This window comes from Suricata suricatta, chromosome 9 (assembly GCF_006229205.1).
Source record: "Suricata suricatta isolate VVHF042 chromosome 9, meerkat_22Aug2017_6uvM2_HiC, whole genome shotgun sequence".
Classification (NCBI taxonomy): Eukaryota; Metazoa; Chordata; class Mammalia; order Carnivora; family Herpestidae; genus Suricata; species Suricata suricatta.
This window is the reverse complement of record NC_043708.1, coordinates 105,396,167-105,419,020: the sequence shown is the minus strand read 5'-3', so window position 1 is coordinate 105,419,020 and position 22,854 is coordinate 105,396,167. Positions and strand designations below refer to the sequence as shown.

The window sequence follows — 22,854 nt, the reverse complement described above, 5'->3', positions numbered from 1 at the left end:
AGAAACTTAACAGAGGACCATGGGGGAGGGGATGGGGGTAAAAAGTTAGGGGGAGGGAGGGAGGCAAAACATGAGAGACTCTTGAATACTGAAAACAAACTGAGAGCTGAAGGGGGAGGGAGAAAGGGGAAGGGGGTGATGGACATGGAGGAGGGCACTTGGGAAGAGCACTGGGTGTTATATGGAAACCAACTTGACAGTAAACTATAAAAAAATAAATAAAATGGGACTGCTGTCTCTCTCACAGGGTTGTTGTGAGGATAAATGTCAGAGGCTTAATGTGAATGTCAGAGGAAGCATGTGGCACGTAATAGAGTGCCCCCCATACGTTCATTTCTGCATGCATTAGTTTACTTGTTTGTATGAAGTGCTTTGAAGTCGATGTTTGTTAAGGAGTGTTAACTGTTTCTTTTTCTTTTTTTTTTTTTTTTAACATTTGTTCAGTTTTGAGAGACAGAGCATGAGCAGGGAAGGGGCAGAAAGGGAGAGAGACAAAATCCAAAGCAGGTTCCAGGCTCTGAGCTGTCAGCACAGAGCCCGACACGGGGCTTGAACTCACGAACGATGAGATCATGACCTGAGCCCAAGTCGGCTGCTTAACCAGCAGAGCCACCCAGGCGCCACATTTGTTAACTGTCTCTTGATCGGGCATCCTGCCCCCATTTCCTATGTGGCCTGCATTCTGTTATTTCAATAACAGATGGTGATCGCCTGATAGTAGAATCCAGGAGTTCCTAAAGCTGGCAGAACAGAATTACCTGTGAAAGATGTAAAAAGAATATAGATTCCTTAGCCCAGCCCATTGCAAAATCAAATTCTCTGGGGGTACTTTTGAACATCCCCAGATAAGCCCAATGCCTGGCCAGGCTCTGGGGCCTCTGATATAAGGAGTCTGTGAGTTCTCATGGATTCATGGCTTAGTTCCGTTTCAGGCTTACTTTGAGAGTGGCCTTCAATGCCCAAACCCAAGGGGGTGGCCAGGTGCCAGGATCTAGAGGACCTGGAAAGTGGGGCAGAGGCGCAAGGGGGTTAATCTTATAGGGGTGGGTGGGCAAGAGGCAATGGCATTCAAGCATGTAGGCATCTAACCATCTGTCTACACTTCTGGCTACTTTAGGTAGAGCTCTCCACACAAGCAAGGGAACAAGGTGGGGATTTGGAGTGTCAGGGAGATTGGGTGGGGAGCAAGAAGGGGGATGAATGGCCCGGGTGAGGATGACCCCACCCCCAGCTCTGTGAAGGCAGGGACTTGTCAGTCTTTCAGGGTCCCTTCTGGCTCAAGGAAGCCTTTTCCATGGCGGGTGCATCAGAATCACACACGTAAATGTGGCCCCGTCAGGACTCAGCTGTCATTCCTCCCCATGCGCCCCAATCCCTCTTCACCTGGTGACACCTCTTCACCATGCAAGGCTCCATCCAGAAGTCGCCTACTCCAGGAAGGCTTCCCAGATGGCTGAACAAGTGCCCTCTGTGCCCCCCACACCTGGGCCCCCGCCCGTAGCACCGTCCTCTGCACGGAAATCAAATGAAGGATGTGGACTGTGCTTCCTTCATTCAGCTTTCAGTCCTCAGGGCCCCGCTCAGAGTAAGCATCAGCGACTCTGAACTGAATTCGCCCAAGCTGTCATTTCACAGGTGAGGACGCAGGCACAGAGGGCAGGGGTCTCACCCCAGACCCCTCAGCCCACCTGGGAGTAGATGGGAAGTAGCCATAAACATATCAACAGGCTCCAGATGGAAATGCAGCCTCTTATTTTGCCTCTTCCCCCTTCTCCATTACCTGAGTGCCCATGGCGGGCAGAGCGAGTGGTGCACACAGTAGGAATAACAAACAGCCCAGCTGGGCCCAGAGAGTCTGAGGCTCCCTGGGCCTTGCTTTCTCCTTCAGCCAAATGGGGATAACTGCTTCTGTCCTCTTGGCTCTGGAGCCCTGGGTGGAGCCCTGGGTGGACTGGCTGTGTGTGCCAGTCACAGTTTGAACATCACCATCCTGACCATGAACCTGAGGGAACGGGCCGGCCCAGGATAGAGAACAGGCACCTCCTTCCAAGGCCCCTTTCCTTCTACCAAGTAATCGCCGGGGAGCTGTCAGACTGGCACCTGCCAGGACATTGAAGCCACCCATTCCACTGAAGGATATCTGTCCAAACCATTGGCGTGTTTGTGTTTGTAGGAAAGAGCTGGTAGAAAACTAGGGGCAGGGAGGAACTCTGAGGATGACTTGGAAAAACAAGCAAGTTCATGGGACTTTTTAAAAATATTTTTAATGTTTTTATTTATTTTTGAGAGAGAGACACACACACAGTGTGAGCAGGGGAGGGTCAGAGAGAGAAGGAGTCACAGGATCTGAAGACAGGCTCCAGGCTCTGAGCTAGTTGTCAGCACAGAGTCTGACGAGGGGCTTGAACCCATGAACCATGAGATCATGACCTGAGCCAAAGCCGGCTGCTCAACCGACTGAGCCACCCAGGCGCCCCATGGGACGTTTTGAAAAGAGAAGTTTGAGGGGGCAGTCTTTACACCATGCGCTGACACCAGACCACACAGCCACCTTCCTGGGCAAATGCCAGGCCAAGGGTATTTCAATACAACTCAGCTCCTAGCTACACCCCACGAAGCAGAGTGAAGACCCAGCTTGTCTTTGCAAAATGAGCGGCGTCCTCCAGCTGCCCATTGCATATTCATTCAACAATCATGAAGCCTAGACCATGTTCAAGGTACTTTGACCAACACTGAAGGGGACATTTAAAGGTGGTTGGGAGCCTCTCTCTCTCTCTCTCTCTCTCTCTCTCTCTCTCTCTCTTCCTCTCTATCTCTCTCTCTCTCTCTCTCTCCCCTCTATCTAGAAGGAAGTTATCTAAAGGAGAGGAAAAAAAAAAAAAGACCGACAAGACGGGTACAAACAAAGCTTTATGGGAATTAACAGAGAGCATTCAGCTGAGAAATCAAGGAGGGCATCCTGGAAGAAGAGGCACAGAAGAGTGGATGGAATGGAGAAGGCTCAAGAGTTTAGATTTGAGGGGCTGCACACACAGAGGCAGAAAGGGAACTTCCAGGTCTGGTGAAAAATAGGACAAGTGGCCCCATTGAGACTGGCATCTGGGTGTACGAAGGGGAGGGGCACCGATTCAGTCAGTGGGTCAAGTTCTCATTTTCCCTTCCAGTGGGTTGCGATTGTCCTTTGCGGTCACCTTCCCTCAGTCTTCCCTCTTCTGCAACTTAGGAAAAAATGCTGTTTGGATGTAAGCGGAGGTGGACCCAGAAGTTTCCAGGAACAAAGCAGAAAGCCAAGCTAGTGAAGTCAACATCTGTGATATTGCTCGTCAGCGGGCTCTGTGCCCAAGACAACGCAGGCCAGCCGGCATCGTAACGTGCACGGGCTTTGTCCCCACTGCTTGCATTGCTGTGCGTGACTCCTTGTGCACAGAGGCTTACTTCTTAGTATTGATGAAAGGCTCTTTGGGGGAACATTTTGTTAAAGCACCTGAACATCTTTTTTTTTTTTTTTAACAATTTGGTTTCAGTGTTTGTTTATTTTTGAGAGAGAGAGAGAGAGAGAGAGAGAGAGACAGCAAGTAGGGGAGGCATAGAGAGGGAAACAGAATCCAAAGCAAGTTCTGTGCTCTGAGCTGTCAGCACAGAGCTTGACATGGGACTCGAACTCACAAACCAAATGATCATGACCTGAGCTGAAGCCGGAAGCTCATTGACTGAACAACCCAGTACCACCCCCCAACCTTTTTTTTTTTTTTTTTGAAAGAGACAGTGTGAGGGAGGGAGGGGCACAGAGGATCCCAAGCGGGCTCTGCACTGACTGCAGAATCCAATGTGGGGCTCAAACTCACGAACGGTGAGATCATGATCTGAGCCAAAGTCGGATGCTCAACCAACTGAGCCACCCAGGCGCCCCTAAGGCACCTGAACATCTAGCAATAGGAAAAGGGATGCGTCCATACAAGAGTGGCTGAGAAGAAAAGTAGAACACTGTATAAAGATGTATCCTAGGGAACCCGTATAAAGATGAGGCAGAACTTTATGGTCCATCTGTACCAGACCCACCCCTAACATCTGAGGGGGCTGGGTCAAGAAAGCACATGGAGGCTCCAGTCCATGGCCCGCCATCTTTTATTCTTGCCTGCAGCACTCTCTTGGTCATTGAGGGGCCTGGCACCTGTGAACACTAAGCCTACACATCCTGGCTTCCTGCCTACCCCCAGCAAGCAGCCACTCTTTGGCTAACCCCATTGGTGGTGGGGTCCACCATCGGAAAGAGAGATCCAGGGGCGACTGGGTGGCTCAGTCAGTTAAGCATCCAACTCTCAGTCTTGTCTCAGGTCGTGATCTCACACCCTCAGACCCTCATGGGATTCTGTCTCTCCCTCTCTCTGCCCCTCCCCCTCCTGTGCTCTCTCACACTCTCTCTCTCTCCATCAAAAATAATAAATAAATAAATTTTTTAAAAAGGAAGAAAGAAAGATCCAGGAAAGAGGTCTGTCCTGAGCTGGCTGGGCGGGAGATTTGAGTCCCCTCCCAGACTGGGAGGATGTGGGCTGTCCCTTTGACCCCTCGGACTCCTCACCCCATAGGGGAGGGCATAGTCAGAGAAGGGTCAGAGTGGGAGCCAGGACAGGGGCCCAGGGCCCAGGTCTAAGTGTGGCATAGATATATACTGACATGGAAATTTGTTCAAGTATAAAACAATTAAGTGAAAAAAGCACACTACAGAACCATGTATGTAGAACATTCCGTTTTTCAATTCACTACATAAATGCCTGGAAGGTTTTCTGCACCACTGTTGCTCCTGGTAGTTATCTCGAGAGGGCTGGGTGAGGAAGAAGGGGGAGGCCTTGCGTGTTCTTCTTTGCACAGTTCTGTGCTATGAACATGAGACAAGCATGCATTACTTGTGTGTTAAAGTAGGTATTTCTTGTGGCCAAAAGAAACAAAACAAATTTTAAAACAACAACAACAACAAAATAAAACCCAAAAAAACAAAAAAAAGCATTCCCGGACCATTCCTGGACAGTCAGGAAGGTTGCTGTGGTCGTGATCCCGAGACATAATAAAAATTCCTGGGGCACGCGTGCCTTTTCACATATCCACAGGGCCCTCATCTCTTCCACAGGGCTTCCTCAGCAATCCTTCCCACGAGCACCCCCAATCCTGCCTCCACATATGGGAGCTTCTCAAAGTAGATTCTCAGGCCCTGTCCCCAACTGGCTGAGTTAGAACCTTCTGGAGGTGAGGCCCAGGAACCTCACTGGTAACCCACCAGGTGACTCTGATGGCCAGCAAGGTCTGGGACCCACCACCCTTGAAGCACTAGTAACCCAGGTAACGTTCATCCCATTTGGTAGATGAGAACACTGAGACCCAACACAGTTAACAGCCTTGTCTCAGGTACTGGCTCCTCTGATAGAACTTGTTTCTCTCTCCCAGCTGGATTAACAGGTGTTCAGAGAGGGCCTGCCTGTACTCAGTGGCCCCAAATTGCAGGCTATGAGATTAAAGTCATCCCATGAGCCAGTTGATTGGCTAATTCATCTGACAGCTGTATTTGGGGGAGCTACTCCGTGCCAGGCACTCTTGTGGGTGCTGGCATATCTAGAGATGCAAACCTGACCAACACGGTCCTCATCCACTTGCAGCTCACAGTCTCCTGGGAGGTAAGGATGATGACCAGGGAGAAAAGAAGGCATCTTCAGGGAGCAAGAAGATGCTATGAGAAGCCAAACCAGGGTGGTGAGACAGGAGTGGTGGTCAAGAGAGGCCCCTTGGAGGTGGTGACACTGGAATTGAGCCCTAAGAGACAGGCCCAGCTGTGCAGCATTCAGAGCCGCCCTGGGAAAAGTGGGGACAGGCAGGTGAGGGGCAGTGAGCTGATAGAGTGATGGCAGGAACAGTGAAGAGGGTGGATTTTACTGGAATGGACCTGGGGCTGTGAGCCCAGTTAGGACTGTAGGTCACCCTATGGATTGTGATGCTTCTCAGACTTGAGCATACATCAGTGTCCCCTGGAAGGCATGTTAGTACATGGATGCTGGGCCCCCCTTTAGTGTCTGATTCCGTAGGTCTGGGGTGAGGCCCAGATGCTGCATTTCTAACCAGCTCCCAGGGAGGCTGAGGCTGCAGAACTTCTGCTGTGCTGTCATGGCCTGTTAGCCTCCTTGTCTCATCTGGTAGGCTCCTTTGGAGACCTCCTGAAGGCAGGATGGTGTCACGTTCATCACAGTGGCTCCTGTGCTCGGTGCATTAGCAGGAGCCCAAGAAATGCTTATGATTCAGGGAATGAATGAGGGCATGGATCGTCAGCAAAACCAAATAATATGTGTAAAACCCTTAGACATACCAAGCACTATGTAAATGTATTAGGGTTCTCCAGAGAAACAGAACCAACAGGACATGTATGTATATGTGTATATACATATACACACATGCATATATGTAAGTACACACACATGTCCACATATGCATACATACATATATGCGTGCACATGCATATACATATACATGTGCATATACATATGTGCATACACGTGCACACATGCATACATACATATATCCGTGCATGTGCATACACATACACACATGTGCATATATAACACATGTGTATACATATATACACAATGCATGCATATACATATATACACATATGCATATACAACACAAGCTTACACTTATGTACACATATGCATATACACATGCATATGTACCTGTGCATATCTGTATAAACATACACATGCATATACATATATACACATGCATATGCATACACATACATATATACATACAATCATATACATATACACACATACACATATACATATATGCATACATAAACACATATGCACATATACACATATGCATACACATGCATATACATATACACACATGCATATATACACATGTAAACATACATATACACAATACATATAGACATATATGCATACATACCACATGCACACATACATATGCATACACATACAATACATATATACACGTATACATATATACATGTATGCACACACACATAACACACATACATATATACACACATATGATATACATACACATACAGATATACACATAAATCTATACATGCACATATATGCATATGCATATATATGCATACATATACACAAACATGCATATACATATATGTGTAATACACAAATACATATATGCATGCATATACATATATACACACATACATATACACATATACATGTATACACACATGCATATACATATACATATATATACATCTAGAGAGAGAGATTTATTATAAGGAGTTGGTTCCCATGATTATGGAGCCTGGCAAGTCCCATGATCTGCAAGGTACATCAGCAAACTGGAGACTCAGAGGTGCTGGTGTAGCTCCAGTCTGAAGGCCAGCTGGCTGCAGACCTGGGAGAGCTGATGTTTCAGTTAAGAGTCCAAAAGTAAGAAAAAGCCTGTGTGCCAGTTCTAGGGCAGTCAGGAAAGACTCTCTTATTCTGGCTAGGGTCTGTCCTTTCCTTGTATTCAGGCCTTCAGCTGTTTTAGTGAGGCCCGCCCACGTTCTTAAAGGACAGTCTGCTCAGTCTTCAGGTTTAAATGTTCATCTCTTCTCCAAACACCCTCACAGATATACCTGGAACAACATTTGACTGAATATTTAGACACCCTGTAGCTCAGTCGAGTTGACACATAAAATTAATCATCACGTTTATGTGTTTGTGTTTAATACCCACCTCTGATGAGGGTTGGACAGAGGCAGGGAGAGTAAGGGATGTGCTGGCCAACAGAGAAGCTTCATTTTCCGGGCCCCCAGGGAGCCAGGCCTTCCCAGGCGTCTGAGCCACAGGGAACCATGAGCACCTCCAACCACACCAGGAAGACGTGCAGGTGCCAACGCCTCCCCAACAGCAGGTCCCAGGTGGGCTCTCCCTCCACACCCTGCCCCCAGCAGTGCAGCCCCAGGGCCCCCACCCCCAGCACTCAGCCCTTCCGCAGCCCCATCTTGAACACATTAGCCACCATATTCACGCTGGCTGGAGAGGATTGCATTTTCCATTCAGAGTGAGGGAGAGGAGAGACTTCACTAAAGGAATAGTCTCTCCTTTGTTTCCGTGAGCTCTCTGCCGCTTAAGTGGACCCCCCCTCCCTGATGCCCCTATCTGATTTCAGGAAAGGAAAATGAAGCCAGGAAAGAAATGGAACAAAGGGCCTGCGTGGGTTTGAGTGGAGGAGGGGGGCCAGGAGAGAGGAACAGGTGAGGGAGGGAATAGGACGGGTGGGAGAGGGAGAGAGGAGACCCCTGGGGGACAGTCCCACTGCTCCAGGACGGCAGCCCCTCTTCGTGCTGGGCCTTCTGAACTGGCTCCTCTCTCACAATGGTGGAAAGAGCACTGGGCCTGGAGTCTCAGTGTCTCTCCACAGGCTTGTCACATCACCTTCTGAGCCTCAGATATTAACTGCCCTTCCAGACTCAAAGCTGTCCTGGTGATCAAAATCCAGTGCAACTTAATTGCATCAAAAGGGACTCATTAGTGGTGCCTGGGTGGCTCAGTCGGTTCAGCATCCAACTTTGGCTCAGGTCATGATCTTGTGGTTCATGAGTTCAAGCCCCACGTCGGGCTCTGTGCTGATAGCTCAGAGCCTGATGCCTGCTTCGGATTCTGTGTCTTCCTCTTCCTCTGCTCCTCCCCCACTCATGCTCTGTGTGTGTCTCTCTCTCAAAAAAAAAAATAAATAATCATTTAAAAAATGTTTTTTTAAAAAGGGACTCATTAAAATGAAAAAAAAAAATCAGTCATGATAGGGTTTCCTAGGACTCAAGGCCCAGGTCTTGCAGAGAGGCTGCCCAGGAAGGGGTTGAAACCCACATCTTGCCTTTCCTCAGCAGTTGGTGCTGGCCTCTGGGCTCAGGACCCCCTCCAAGGGCAGGCCCTTCAGTTGGAAGTTTCCTCTTTTCTTCTCCAAGCATCTGATGGCCCGTTCGTGCCCATGACCTCTGCTTACCCCCTCTGCTGCTAAGGAGCTAAGCTGTTCACATCTGCCTTCCCAGACCCCCTAGAGCCCTACCCTCTGCCCCCATGATTTCCACCCCCACCCCCAGGCTTTGGGGGACCATGACCCCGTGAATCAGGATGCCGTGCACCGGTCTGGCACTGCCACTGTCTGCTCTGAGGCCTCAGACATAGCCTTTCCCTGCTCAGGCTTCCGGTGACTCACTGGTCCATCATGAGACTGACCCAAGGAGCCTCCGGGTTTCCTCCCAGCTCGGACAGCCGGCGAGGCCCATTAGCAGGCAACCAGAAACACCTGGAGTGCAGAGCTCCCCGTCCAAGTAGCTGTTGTAAGCGCAGTACACATAGAACAAAAGGATTTCTGTTCCCACAAGGCTGCGCCAGGGGACGGTTTTATGCACTCAGTTAACCAACCAGAGGGAAATAATATACCTGGTGTCTGAGGGCCCACCCACCATGCTCGACAAAGTGAGTCTCTGCCCCAGATGGAGCATGAGCTGAGGGAGATGAATCTGCACATCTCATCGGTCTTGGATGTCAGGGTCCTCTTATAGCACGGTAGTATACGGAATTTCTAAGGGTAATTTTAACTATGTGGGGCTTTTTGGCCTTACACACTCTAGTTAGATGTCTGTGGTTATAAATACCTGAAACCTCAACCCAAATAGGCTTATACAGTAAAAAGTAGGTACTGCTTATATATTTGAAAAGCCCAGCAGCAGCTCTGGCTTCAGGTAGAGTTTGATCCAGAGTTTCACAGTATCATCAGAACTTGGGCTCTTTCTCTTGTTGCGTCTCAGCCCTCCCCCTCTCCATGCATCAGCTCACACCTCCCATTGCCACAAGGTGACTGTCAGTAATTCCAGTATCTATGTACTGTGGCATCCCGAGAAAAGGAACCCTTTGGTCCAAAAGGAAGTCCTGAAATTCACTGACTGGGGCGAACTTGACTCAATCACTACAGCCAGAGGCTAAAACGGACCTAGCGTGAGGCATGTGCTCAGTCCCTAGAACTGGGAGTGGGGCCAGGTTCCCTTGCTCCCCAAACAAAAGTGAGGACTGTGGGAGGAGATCCATGGGAACCAGATAAGGAAGGAACATTGACTCTAACCAGAAGCTGGGTCTCTCCTTTGAACCCCTGTATGCAGACAATACTCGGCTTCTCAGTAACCCTTTTTCCAGGCACTGAACTTGGGACTCCTCTAGGTCTGAGGCAAAGCCGGAAGCCCCCAGAGGTGCTCTGGCTGCCACGGACTGTCAGCCAGACGGTCAGATCAGGCAATAGGTACCTCTTTACCGGGGGCCTTGCAGACCATCGAATGCTAGTGGAGCAACGCAGAGGCAGACATTGCATCCCTCCAGGATTTATGACCCTAAAACGCTGACCACAGCAGGCAGCAGGGATTACATGCTAGGTCATGTGGGAAAGCCCGGAGGGTGATCAGGGAGGGCTTCTTGGAGTAGGTGGGAATTTTGCCAAATCTTAAAGGGATGGCCTCCAGGGCGGGATGTGCATACTGCGGGGCATGTGCAGGACAGTATACCGGTGCACAGAAACAGAACGTTTGAAGTTCTATTTAAGTTTATATTTTATATGAAAAAAAACACCAAGATTACTGATATTTAATATACACACTGATGGTTTCACACTGGTATAATTTACATATAAATTTACACACATCCGAGGCATGTGTTACCTTTTTTCTGATAAGAGTATGCGTTTTGCTTATTTTTTAAGTGTATTTATTTTGAGAGAGAGAGTTGGGGAGTGGCAGAGAGAGAGAGGGAGAGAGAATCATAATCCCCACGCTGTTGGCACAGAGCCTCACGCAGGGCTCAATCTCATGAACTGTGAGAGCACGGCCTGAGCTGAAATCAAGAGTCAGACGCTTAACTGACTGAGCCACTCAGGCGCCCCAGGAGTGTGTGTTTTAAAGGTTCAGAGACTAAAACTGCCTTGAAGGATGAAGCCAAGGGTAACAGAGGTCGGGATGAGTTCCCATGGGAGCCTGTGGGAGAGCCAAGGCCCCTCCTCTTAGCGCGTGGCCTGCTGGGAGCCAGGGAGCCTACACTCAGTGGGGCCACACCTGTCTTCCTCAGGTGGCCATCTCCTTGGGGGGCCTCCTCCCTTGGCAAGGCCCGGCTTCTGTAGAGAGCCTTGGGGGAGTGGGGGGGCTCCCACAGGGCTATGGCCGAAGCCTGCTACCAGGTCTCCCATCCGCAGCAGCCCTGCTCCCAGAAGAATGCCGGTGCCCACAGCCAGTGAGTCACAGCACATGGCCCGTGGAAAGGGGCTCACCACGACCTTTGGGGTTTGCTTTGCCGTCTGGTGCCCACACCAGAGAGATTGGTGTCCTGCCCCCAGAGGCACGACAGGCCCTGAGCTGCAGATGGCTATATAAGGCTGAGGCCACAGGGGGCTGGTCGGGGCAGCAATTTGTCTGGTCTCGGCAGTGACGCAAACATTTTCCCTGGGCTTGGGCAGTTACCCCCTCGCAGTGAGATTGAATCATATCCTCAAAACCTCAAGCCCGACAGGCGTACGTGATGCCAAGCAAGACTCAAGAGTGGTGAAGAGGGCTGACCAAGGCCCTCACTTCACGGCAAAGAAATATTTGGGGCAACACAGAGAAAGCTGTTCCAGGAGAACTCGGGGGAGGGGGGCAGGGTCAGGTCCCTCCTGGGGCCTCAGCTTCTGCATCTGTAATATGGGGACAGGACGCGGGGCTCTGCTACCTTGTGACATGCCAGGGTCCCCCAAGGAAATCAGGTCTGGAAAATGGAGATGGGGTGTAGAGGCTGGCCTTTGTGCTTTGAGCAGGACAAAGCCCGGTCTTGAGATAAGTTTGGGGTCACAATGACTTGGCAGATTTTACTACCAGATTGTTACACACTAGACACTGTCAGGACACGTGACTCCGTCTTTCTGCAGAGTTTACTCAGATACATCCCTGCTGTCTCTCAGTGACTTCAAACATGTATGACTTCCATCAGTGATGGTGTGGATCAGTGCAGGTGGTTAACCCCACTTCATGGCCAAGAAAACTAAAATCCGGAAAGTTCAGTGACTTGCTGCATGGCCAAACTAGGATGAAACCCTGACTCCTACAATCTCAGCCCAAAGGCCTCTCTTCCTGTGTTGGGGGCCCCACCAAGCAGGCCGCTGAGGGCTCAAAGTTCCACTCCACAAAATGGGCAGAGTCGTGAGGAGTCCACTTTGTCAGGCTGCTGGGATGTTTTCTAGAAGACACATGGGGATGGCTTTTCCAGCAGATGGCCATGGTTTGATGGACAACTTGCTGTGCCTGGTTCTCCCAGAATGTCCTACAAGGTGGGCCTCAAAGGCACTCTTTCCAGAAAGCACTCCCCACCAGGCAGTGGTGAGTGCATTCCTCTGGAAAGACTTGGGCTTGTATCAGGTTGACCTTGAAAACTAAAGCAGCCTGGAGAGCAAGTCGGAGCCCAAGCTCCACCTACTGATAGCTCCCTACCTCCCTCTCTGTCTGTCCCTCCCTCTCCCACTCTCTCTTTGTCTCTCTCTGTCTGTCATCTCTATCTCTCTGTCTCTCTCTGTCTTTGTCTCTCTCTGTCCACTCCCCTGCCTTGCTGGAAAGAATGGAGCAGCCTTAACCACACAATCGCTCACAGAATTAAGTAGCCAAAAATCACGTCGTCTAGACAAACAGATTTTATGGGTCCAATTAATTCCTGCTGGTCAAAAATAGGCATGCTTAATAAGCAGATATATTTAGAATCTGTCATTATCTGGTTCCCAGGGGAGAAACCTCAGCTCTTATTTCATAAACTCTAATTTCAAGCAGGGCTCTGTTAACCCCCACTTCAGACCTCACTCTCTTTCTCGGTCTCAGAGAGAAGTGGGCAGGAGTGGGGCCGGGGGGAGGGAGGGGGCAGTGGCTAATCTGACCACCAGAAGCCTCTGGAGTCCTGGGGAGCCTGAACCTCCAGGCAGTCCCCTCTCTACCGTGATAAGTCAGAAGACACGATTGCTTCTTTGGGCAGCGTTGCCAGGGATGGGGAGCTGCTAGGACAGCAGGGGTCCAGAACCGTCCCCTTGTGCCAGCGTCTCACCTGCCCCTGAGCCCTCAGCTCCACAGACGTCTACTGCCTGTGCCTCAGGGTCGGGGAGACCTCGAGGGCCATGTGTGAGCTGTGGCGCTTCAGCTGTCCCTGCGAGGGCTCCGTTCTCAGGCCACTGTCAGCGCTCAGGCCGGAGCAGAGGAGGCAGCTGCTGGCTGAGAACAGGACTGGGGGCCTACAAGGTTCCAGATGCGCCAGAGGCAGGCAGGCAGTGCCAACAGGGTGAACAGGTGGAAGGAAACCGTGCCTGCTTTCAGGGCTGCATCTTACATCTGCGCTGGGGGTCCGGCTGCCTCCCGGGGCCGCCCCCGATGTTGCTACTGTCTGGTGAGCTGGACATGAGGCTCAGAGGGGGTTAGCGGAGCTGTAAGGATGGGGCCTGGGGAGGTGGCACTGCTAGGGCTTGCCCAGGTCAGGAGGGACTGGTCACTATTCTCTCAAAATATGTGTGCGTGTAAGCAAGGTGTATTACTTTCCAGTGGGCTCGTAACAAATCTGCACAGAGGGCAAGGTTTATATGGCCAGAAACTCTTCGCTCACTGTTCTGGAGACCAAACATCTAAAATCAAGGTGTGGGGGCCCCTGGGTGGCTCATTCTGTTAAGTGTCCAGCTTCAGCTCAGGTCATGATCTCGCGGTTTGTGGGTTCAAGCCCCACATCAGGCTTTGTGCTGACAGCTCATAGCCTGGAGCCTGCTTTAGATTCTTTGTCTCCCTCTCTCTCTGACCTTCCCCTGCTCGCGCTGTCTCTCTCTGTCTCTCAAAAATAAATAAAAAACATTAAAAAAAAATTTTTTTAAATCAAGGTGTGGGCAGGGCTGTGCTCCCTCGGAAGGATCTCGGAGAGATTCCTTGCCTCTAATAGCTTCCAGCTGACCCAGGCGTTCCTTGGCGTGTGGCTGCATCCCTCCCAGCCCTGCCTCCATCTACACATGGCTTTCTCATCGCTCTGGGTCTCTCCTCTATGTTTCTCCTCTGAGGACACCTGTCACTGGATTTAGGGCCCCCTGGCCAATCCAGGATGACCTCATTTTGAGATCCCTAATTACAACTGCCAAGGGGGCACCTGGGTGGTTCAGTAGGTTAAGTATTCGACTTCGGCTCAGGTCATGATCTCACGGTTTGTGGGTTTGAGCCCCGTGCTGGGCCCTGTGCCAACAGATAGCTCAGAGCCTGGAGTCTGCTTCAGGTTCTGTGTCTCCCTCTCTCTCTGCCCCTCCCTTGCTTGTGTGTGTTCTCTCTCTCTCTCTCTCAAAAATAAATAAGCATTAAAAAAAGATAAAATTTAAAAAACAAACTGCCAAGACCCTCTTTCCAAATAAGGGCACAGAGGCATAGGCTCAAGGCAGAGGGCCCAGCTGGGTGACTGCTCCTGGCCACCTTTTAGCCCCACTGGCTGCCTTGCCCACCCTGAGCAAAACCTCAGTGGCATGGGGCAGCCAGGAATGACCACTGTGCACCATGCCCCAGCCCTTGGGTCACCAGCTGAAAAACTGTCATATAAAGTGAGGAATGTGTCACTACCTGTGGACGGTAGTCTTGACACATGGTCAAGACTCCTTGGCTCCAAAATCATCATTCTTTGCCTTATGACCAGCATTACCACCCTCCCACTGTTCAGCAAACTCCTGATCATCCATGAAGACCAGCCCAAGCACACCTCCTCCAGGATGTCTGCCCTGACCTCTTCTCCAAAGACTACCTCCAGCTCATTTATAACAGGGCCCATGTGGCCTTCATCTTTGTATCTCTAGATCCTGAGTAGGTCACCGACCCCATGGCTTCATGCTGAATACGCAGTGTCCCTCTCCCTGGGAGGCAAAGGTCTACATTGGGGGTGGGGTATACATGTGCTCACTCTTCCAGGATTTCCTCTCACCTTCCCCACCGCACCTCAGCACTGCCCTCCGGGTTCCATCCTTTGCCAGCAAGGAGCACCTCCTCCAGGGTTGGTCTTTACTTGTCTTCTCTTCCTTCCCAGGCTGGTCGTGGGCGCTCCATTGGAAACCAATGGCCACCAGAAGACAGGAGACGTGTACAAGTGTCCGCTGACCCACGGGAACTGCACCAAGCTCAACCTGGGTAACGTGGGCCACTGGTCTCTCCACAGTGAGGCCAACCATTGTCTGGGGTGGGACAGTCTTTAAAAAGCACATCCATGCCCACAGTCACTGCCCCCATTCTACAGATGAGCAAAGCTGAGGCCAGAGAGAGGAAGCAATGTTCCCAGGATCATACAGCTTGTTAGGGGCTGGCTAGGATTCAAACTCAGGCCCCCCGTGTTCCAGGCCGTTGCTCTTACTGACTCATCCACAGCCCTCAACTCGAGGTTTCCACTCTCAGCAGAGGAAACACATTTCCCGTCTTCTTTCTGACTTTGCAACCAGAATAGCCAGTATTCATATATCTTACATAATCTTCACCAGCCACTGCTTTAAGCACTTTGAGGAGTTTTGACTCGTTTAATCCCCTCAACAACCATACACGATGGGGGACCTGCCCAGGGTCACCTAGCTAATAAGGACCAAGGCCACGTGTCCCTCCCAGACAGCCCACAGTAAAGCAGCACTGCCTTTCTGAAATGAAGGCCTGGTCCTCAGTGAAGAGTCTTAGTACGATCCGTGTGTGCGAGTGTGTACACATACGTGTTCATCCATTAAAGCACACGCATGCTGATCCTACAAAGCACTTCCTCTTGGTCCTCAACACTGGACAGTGGCTGGGCCATCACGTCGCTTTCAGAAGGGAGCACAAATTCCCTCTGGGCTGAGAAGCCGCTACTCCAACCCTCCCATAGAGGACAAGCCTTTCCCAGGGCGGGGCCCCTTGGCCTCCCTGACTCCTGGGGAGGTGGCCTCTGCCCTACACAGCGGGGTGGGGTCTCCCTGGGCAGGGGAAGGGAGGCAGCGAGGGCCTGGTGGGGGAGACAGCAGAGCTTCAAGAGACACACAGATGGATGAGAAGGTCTGCATCAGAGAGAAAGCCCCAGAACCCAGATTCCCCACAGCGGCCAGCTGTCCCGTCCCACGGTGCCGGAAGCTGTCCACATCTGCGTCAGCGCGGTGGGTGGGAAGTTCAAACCCCAGCACAGCCGGGGCCCAGACTTCAGTGAGGAAACAGGCTCAGGAGGCAGGGGCCAGGCTGGCGGCTCACGGAACCCAGTCATCACCACCCTGAAGGCACAGGCCTCCCAAACAAGCCGGGTTCCTTCTTTACGGTTTCTTGGCTACGTGTCCACAGGGAGCGCACGTCCTCTCTCTGAGCCACTGTGTGCCCACGTGTAAGGGGAGGAGGGTGGACTCGATGACCCTAGGATTCGTTCCAGGTCTAACATGTCCCCAGCCTTTTCTGAGCACCTTGTATGTGCCAAGCACCTTGCTAGTTTCTGGGGATGCAGCAGGGAAACACGAAGCCAAGAGCTCGGCTGGGAGGGAACAACAAGCAAGCAGACAAACTGGGAAGCAGTAGCGACAGAGAGGATATGCCATAAGTAGGGATGAATGCTGTGTGATGACCCAGGGCGCTGTGAAACGAGAGGCTGGGTGGGGAGGAGGCGGGGAGGGGGTTCTACCTTAGCAAGGTGGTCGGGGGAGGCCTCTTTAAACAGTAACATTTGAGCAAAGGTCTGATGGCGACTTCAATGCCCCCAGTCACAGGCACTGCCCCCCATTCTACAGATGAGCAAAGCTGAGGCCAGAGAGAGGAAGCAACGGTCCCAGGGTCATACAGCTTGTCAGGCGAGGTGTCAGGTGGAGCCAGAGCAGCTGTCAGGCAGCAGGAGAGCCAGTGCAAAGGCCCTGGGGTGGGGATGAGCTTACTCTGTTGGAGCACAGAAAGAAGGGATGAGTGTCTGGGGCAGAAGGAAGGAGGAGGGGGGTGGAGGGACAAGCTCTGAGCTCAGGGATAAGCACCAGGAGCTCCTGGTCCAGGTGGGGACACAGAACACACGAACCCATCAACCCATCGTTTAGTGTTTTCTACTGCTCCGGCTTCCAGGGTGGATCCTATTTCCTTGAAAGGAGGAGGAGCTCCTGCTGGCAGTGAGAGCCACGAAGCCATCAGACCCTAGAAAACATTCCTGAACTGGGGCCCAAGCTGGGAGGTGGTGGCAGCAAAGGCAGTCAGGGTGGAGGAAACCTACCCACCAAGAGGCCCTGCATTTGAGGAGAGCTCCTTTCCCTTGCACTGAGGAGAACGCGGACAGCAGGAGGACCATCTGTCAGCTTACCCCACAGTGGAAAACGCTAGGCTGGGAAACCGGAGTCCTGGGTTTTCCTACGGCCTTTCCAGGCCATGAGCCTCACCAAGCCAGGAATGTTCTTTCTTCTCTCTCCAGGGAAGGCTAAGTGGGTGGCAGACATTCACAACTCAGTATGAAAAAGCCAATCGCTGGCACTTTTCTTCCCGACACCTGGATGAAGTCGGGGTTTTAATGAAGGACAGAGGCTCTCAGGCAGCCGAGGTGATTCTGGAAGGCAGGTTCTGTGTGAGGTGGGGCTTGTGCCCCAGGGTCCTCAGTCCCACTGACAAAGACGTTACTCTCTCCTGTCCAGAGAGGGGCGACCTGAGCCCCAAGAGAGGGAGGCGGCTGCCCCACATCCTTGAGGCCCATATGCAGCAAAAGCAGGACTTAAGCCCAAATCTTTCTAACCCCAGGGGTCTTCCTTACTAAGCTCACCTGCTTCCGGGTGGGCAGTCGCCCCTCCATCACTGAGACCAGGAGGAGGGAGACAGGGCATGGGGAGAGCGAGGGAGGGCGTGCCTCTGACACAAATGCAGGGCAGAACTCCCCACGCCCCTGAGCGGCAGAAGTTGCCCAGGGCTTCAAGCTCCCTCTCCGGATTTCTCACGACCACCTCACTGCCGCCGCAGCCCTGCCGAGAGACGGAACGGCTCAGGATGTAACAGGGCACGGCCTGACTTCGAGGCCCCATACTTCCCACTGACCAGCTAGTGACCTTCTAGAAGTCACTGACCCTCTCTGCCTCTCCATTTCCTCATCTGTTAAATGGAAATGTTGACGTCGGGGCGGCCCTGGACCAAGAGGCAGTCCTGGGAGGTCCCATGTAGATGGTACTTTGCAAATAACAGGCATTATGAAAGCACAGGGTCATTACTACTTTTCTCTCTGGCTTCTACGGACAGAACAAAACAATCCCGGTCACTCGTGACACAGTCCCAAGAGGGACTGGACTCCAAAAGGAGCCTCACTACAAACTGAGGGAACCTGAAGAGAAACAACAACAATAAACACAACTGCCACGGCCCCCAGCCCCCGCCGCTGCTGGCTTGTGCCCTCTTCACACATCCAGTCACCCATGAAGCTAATCTAACAAACCATTCTCGGTGGAGGCCACCAAGTCCTTGGAGGTCAGCAGGGAAGACATCTAGCTGCTGCTCACAGTACATGAAGGTTGACCTGCTCTGGGTTTCATGAAATGCCTGGCTCACTTTCCCCTAAACTCTACCTCTGTCACGTGCCCATACACGTACACACAGGCACGCACGTGCACACACACACACACACACACGCACACATCCACATCCACTTGAGCCCCATCACACTATGGGGAATTCAAGCTTCCTTCCTTCCCTTCAGTGGCCTGGGACATTACTGAGTAAAACCGTAAGAGAATTTTGTTGAGCGGTTCTGTTCTGCCGCAACTCTCTCACAACACTCAGCTGATGACCCTGCCCAGTGAGCTCTCTCGGCGGCCAGCCACAGAATGACATTCTGGCAAGACCTCACACACCTGTAGAGGGCTCTTGCTACCCACGAGAGAACGGGATATCCTGTGTCAGTTTATTTGGTGAGCAGAGAGGCAGGGTCGCAAGGAGGACCCCTAAGTTTTGGTAGCAGGCTGGCTTGTGGGCAGATGTGGAGGGGACACTGCAGAGAGGAAGCCAGCCTAAGTCAAGTGCTCTGGGAAGGGCACATGAGGAACGCTAGTGACCAGTCAGATGTCTGGAGGAGGACAGACGCTGGGTAAGGCCATGGAAAGTTCTGCCTTGTGCTTACTGTGTGACCGTGAGCAGGTTGCTTGGCCTCTCTGAGACTCAGTTTCCTCATCTCTCAGGGAATTGTGAGGAATAAAACCATGTCCAGGCAAGCCCATGAAGGGCTGCATGGACGTGCAGGCGAGGGAGGGCTCCAGAGGGGCAGGGGGAATAGGGGAGGACTCTGCCCGCCCCTGACCCTGCCACAAACACGTCTGGTGGCTGACGGCAGCGGCGGGCTCCGGGGCCAGGGTGGGGATGGTGCTGCAGGCTAAGCTTCTCCCTCCCACCCCAGGAAGGGTCACTCTGTCCAACGTGTCTGAGCGGAAGGACAACATGCGCCTCGGCCTGAGCCTGGCCACCAACCCCAAGGACAACAGCTTCCTGGTAAGAGCCACCCCCTCCACCCTCTCTCCAAGCCCCAGCCCCTCCTGCCCCCATGGACCCCCTGGTTGGGGCCAGGAGAGGCAGGGGGTAAGTTCACAGGTCCTTACACACACATGCACGCCCTCCCCACCAGGCTGCCCATCCACACGCTCAGGGAACAGCGCCCCCACTGCTTCCCGCCGGTGCCTTTCTGCCAGCTGTGCCCTCTGCTTCTGAGGGGAACGATCCCGGGCAGGAAAATGCATTGAGCTCTTTTGTGTGCAGACCCTCAGGGATGGGGGGCGGACAGCCTGAAAGGAACGGGAATCAATAAAGACAGCCAGCGGTGTGATGGGGGCCTCCCCCTCCTGGAAAGCCAGATTTCTGAGGCAGAGCCCAAATCCATGCTCCACGTTCGATCAGAGAAACAGGACACACCACAGACCCTAAGAAGACTCTGAAGGGAAGCCACAAATGAGAAAGCACAGATTTACTACAACAGAGGGAAGAGAGACAGAGTGACGGGCCACCTGCACTGGGCAGGGTTAGATGGGAAGGCTTTCTGGAGGAGGTGTTCAATTTGCTTTTAAAGACAACAGGGGCGCCAGGGTGGCTCAGTTGGTTGAGCATCTGACTTCAGCTCAGGTTATGATCTCACAGTTCATGATGAGTTCGAGCCCCTCATCAGGCTCTGTGCTGACAGCTCAGAGCCTAGAGCCTGCTTTGGATTCAGCTCCTCCTCTCTCTGCCCCTCCCCTGCCTGCACTCTGTCTGTGTCTCTCTCTCTCAAAATGAATAAATGTTTAAAAAATAGATGAGGGTTGCCTGGGTGGCTCAGTCGGTTAAGCGGCTGGCTACGGCTCAGGTCAGATCTCACGGTTTGTGGGTTCGAGCCCGGCGTCGGGCTTTGTACTGACAGCTAGCTCAGAGCCTGGAGACTGCTTCACATTCTTTATCTCCCTCTCTCTCTGTATCTCAAAAATAAATAAAAAAGCATTAAATAAAAAAAATTTTTTAATAGATGAATAAAATAAAGAAGAGAATGGGTGTGAGCAAGGAAGAAAGCAGAGGGGGTACATGCACTGAAGTGGTGGGGACACTTATTCATTTAAATAGTAACTTTTTGAGCACTTACGATGCACATCCATCATCCAGCCACCCAGCCATCATCCATGAGGCCGGGCACTGGGGAGTCAGCAGTTGACAGAGCTCATGTCCTCTCGGGGCTTACATGCTGGGCAGGGGGGAGCTGATGGGCCACGAGTAGTGTAAACATGATGCTGGGGCGGAAACGGCTGCTCTCAGAGGCCCCTGCACTGCCCAGGCGAGTGCGTGCACACGCACTGTGCACACAGCCACCAAGTGTAGGTGGCATCACGGTGGGCACTGCCTGTTTCCTGCCACCGCAAGTTGGGCAATGCCAGGGATTCAAAACAGGGTCCTACTGGGACTGATAGTTCTAGAAATGGCTAAAGGAGAGGATTTCAGCGAACTACTCGGAAAGCCCAATAAAATGAGTCACTCATTTTAAGATAGGAGGGCTTGTGTCACTCTTTGTTCTTGTCCAACAGAACATTTCTGTGGACAGATGGGACATCCAGGGGGTGAAGCACTAGACACCAGGGCATAGAGATGACTCAGGGGCTTGAGGAGAGCCCTGCCAGGGACAGTCCCGAGATGCCTTGGTGTATGGCTGGCCCGCAGCCTTTCACCATCCCAACCAAGGGCAGACAGGACCCTAGGTCCTGTCCACACACAGACCTGTCAGGGGCTTTGTGGCTACTCTTTTTCCTTCTGAGGCTGCTTGTCATGCTCCTACCACCCTGATTTCACCTACTTCACAAGGTGGGATGTTAGCCTGAGAAGGCTGGTGTGATACACCCTCTGGAGCATCTGTGGGTTGGTTAAGTCCCTAGTTGATAAGTAGAATCCTTTTATAAAATGTTTGTTTATTTATTTTGAGAGAAAAAGAGAGTGTGAGCAGGGGGAGGAGCAGAGAGAGAGGGAGAGAGAGAAGCCCAAGCAGATTCCTCACTGTTAGCGCAGAGCCTGATGTGGGGCTCAATCTCACAAACCATAAGATCATGACCTGAGCTGAAATCAAGAGTTGGATGTTTATCCAACAGAGCTACCCAGGCACTCCATAAAAAGCAACTTTTGTTCACTCATTCACTCATTAATTCATCATTCATTCTTCACTCATCAGTCCATCCCCCAACCAATTATTTATCTCTCCATTCATCTATTCATTCATCCTTCCATCCATCCCTTCCTACACCAATCCATCATCCATCCACCCACCCACCCTTCCATCCATCATCTATCTACCCCTCCATCCATCCATTATCTTTTACCCACATACTCATACATCCATTATTTATCTACCTATCCATCCATCCATTTACCCACCCACCCATCCATTACCTATCCATCTATCCCATCCACCATCATCCATCCATCCATCCATCATCTATCTACCCACCCACCCATCCACCCATACTATCCATCTATCTATCCATCTGTCCATCATCCATCTACCCACTGTCCATAATTTATCCACCTATTCCTCGACCTATCATCCATTCTTCCATTCATCCACCCATCCATCCATCCCTCTAGCCATCATCCTTCACCTACCCTCCTGTTCTTTATTCTCCCCCTACTTCCATAAGTAATTTACTACAGCTTCAACAAAGGACACAGATAAAACAAAACTTTAAAAATCTGAGTAAAAACAGAAAGTGAATTAAAGAAAGGGATTAGAAGTGGAATAATTATTTTTCCAAACCAAAGGAAATTACAGCACAAAATTTACTCTTGGGTTTCCTGGCACCAGTGCAAAAAATGGAGACATGGAGCTGGGCTTTCATTTTTAATGACCCTGACTCTGAGGACTTATCAGTCTTTAAATCAGGAGCTGACATCAATGTTTTGGGTAGCAAATTTCAGAAGAAAAGCAGAAACATTATTTTTTCTTTCCCCACTAAGAGCCATGGGCATGTTATTGGGACCTGGAAGTCTTTTTAGTAAAGATGTTCAGGTGACCTCTTCAAACAGAGAGGTTTCTTCTAGTGACCTTGAAGGGTCCACTCCCCTGGACGATCCTGTGTGATGGGTGAGGTAGGCTGGTAATGTAGAGTCAGAACTCTAGATAATGGAACAGAGTTCCATGCAAGAGTCCTTGAAAATACAACAAAGGAGGAGTCTAAAATTAGTTTTGTTCTATTTCACCTGAAACCAAGGGAACTAGAACACATTATGGCAAGAGAGAATTCCGTTAGACTCCAAGAAGACTCTCTAAGTCCTCGGAGTACCAACAGTTAGAGGATGCTTTGGGTCATGGAGGTTGGGCTGGGCCAAAGGCTATTGGGCCTGGTCACTTT

General features: G+C 51.4%; 1 protein-coding gene across 1 annotated transcript in view; it reads left to right on the top strand.

Moving 5' to 3' along the window:
• The window catches only part of ITGA11 (integrin subunit alpha 11), a 104,806-nt gene that overhangs the window by 27,747 nt on the left and 54,205 nt on the right, over nucleotides 1–22,854 (top strand). The window contains exons 3-4 of the mRNA XM_029952261.1: nucleotides 15,090–15,190; nucleotides 19,401–19,492. Coding sequence (XP_029808121.1) covers nucleotides 15,090–15,190; nucleotides 19,401–19,492 — 193 coding nt within the window. The remainder of the gene's footprint in view (nucleotides 1–15,089; nucleotides 15,191–19,400; nucleotides 19,493–22,854) is intronic.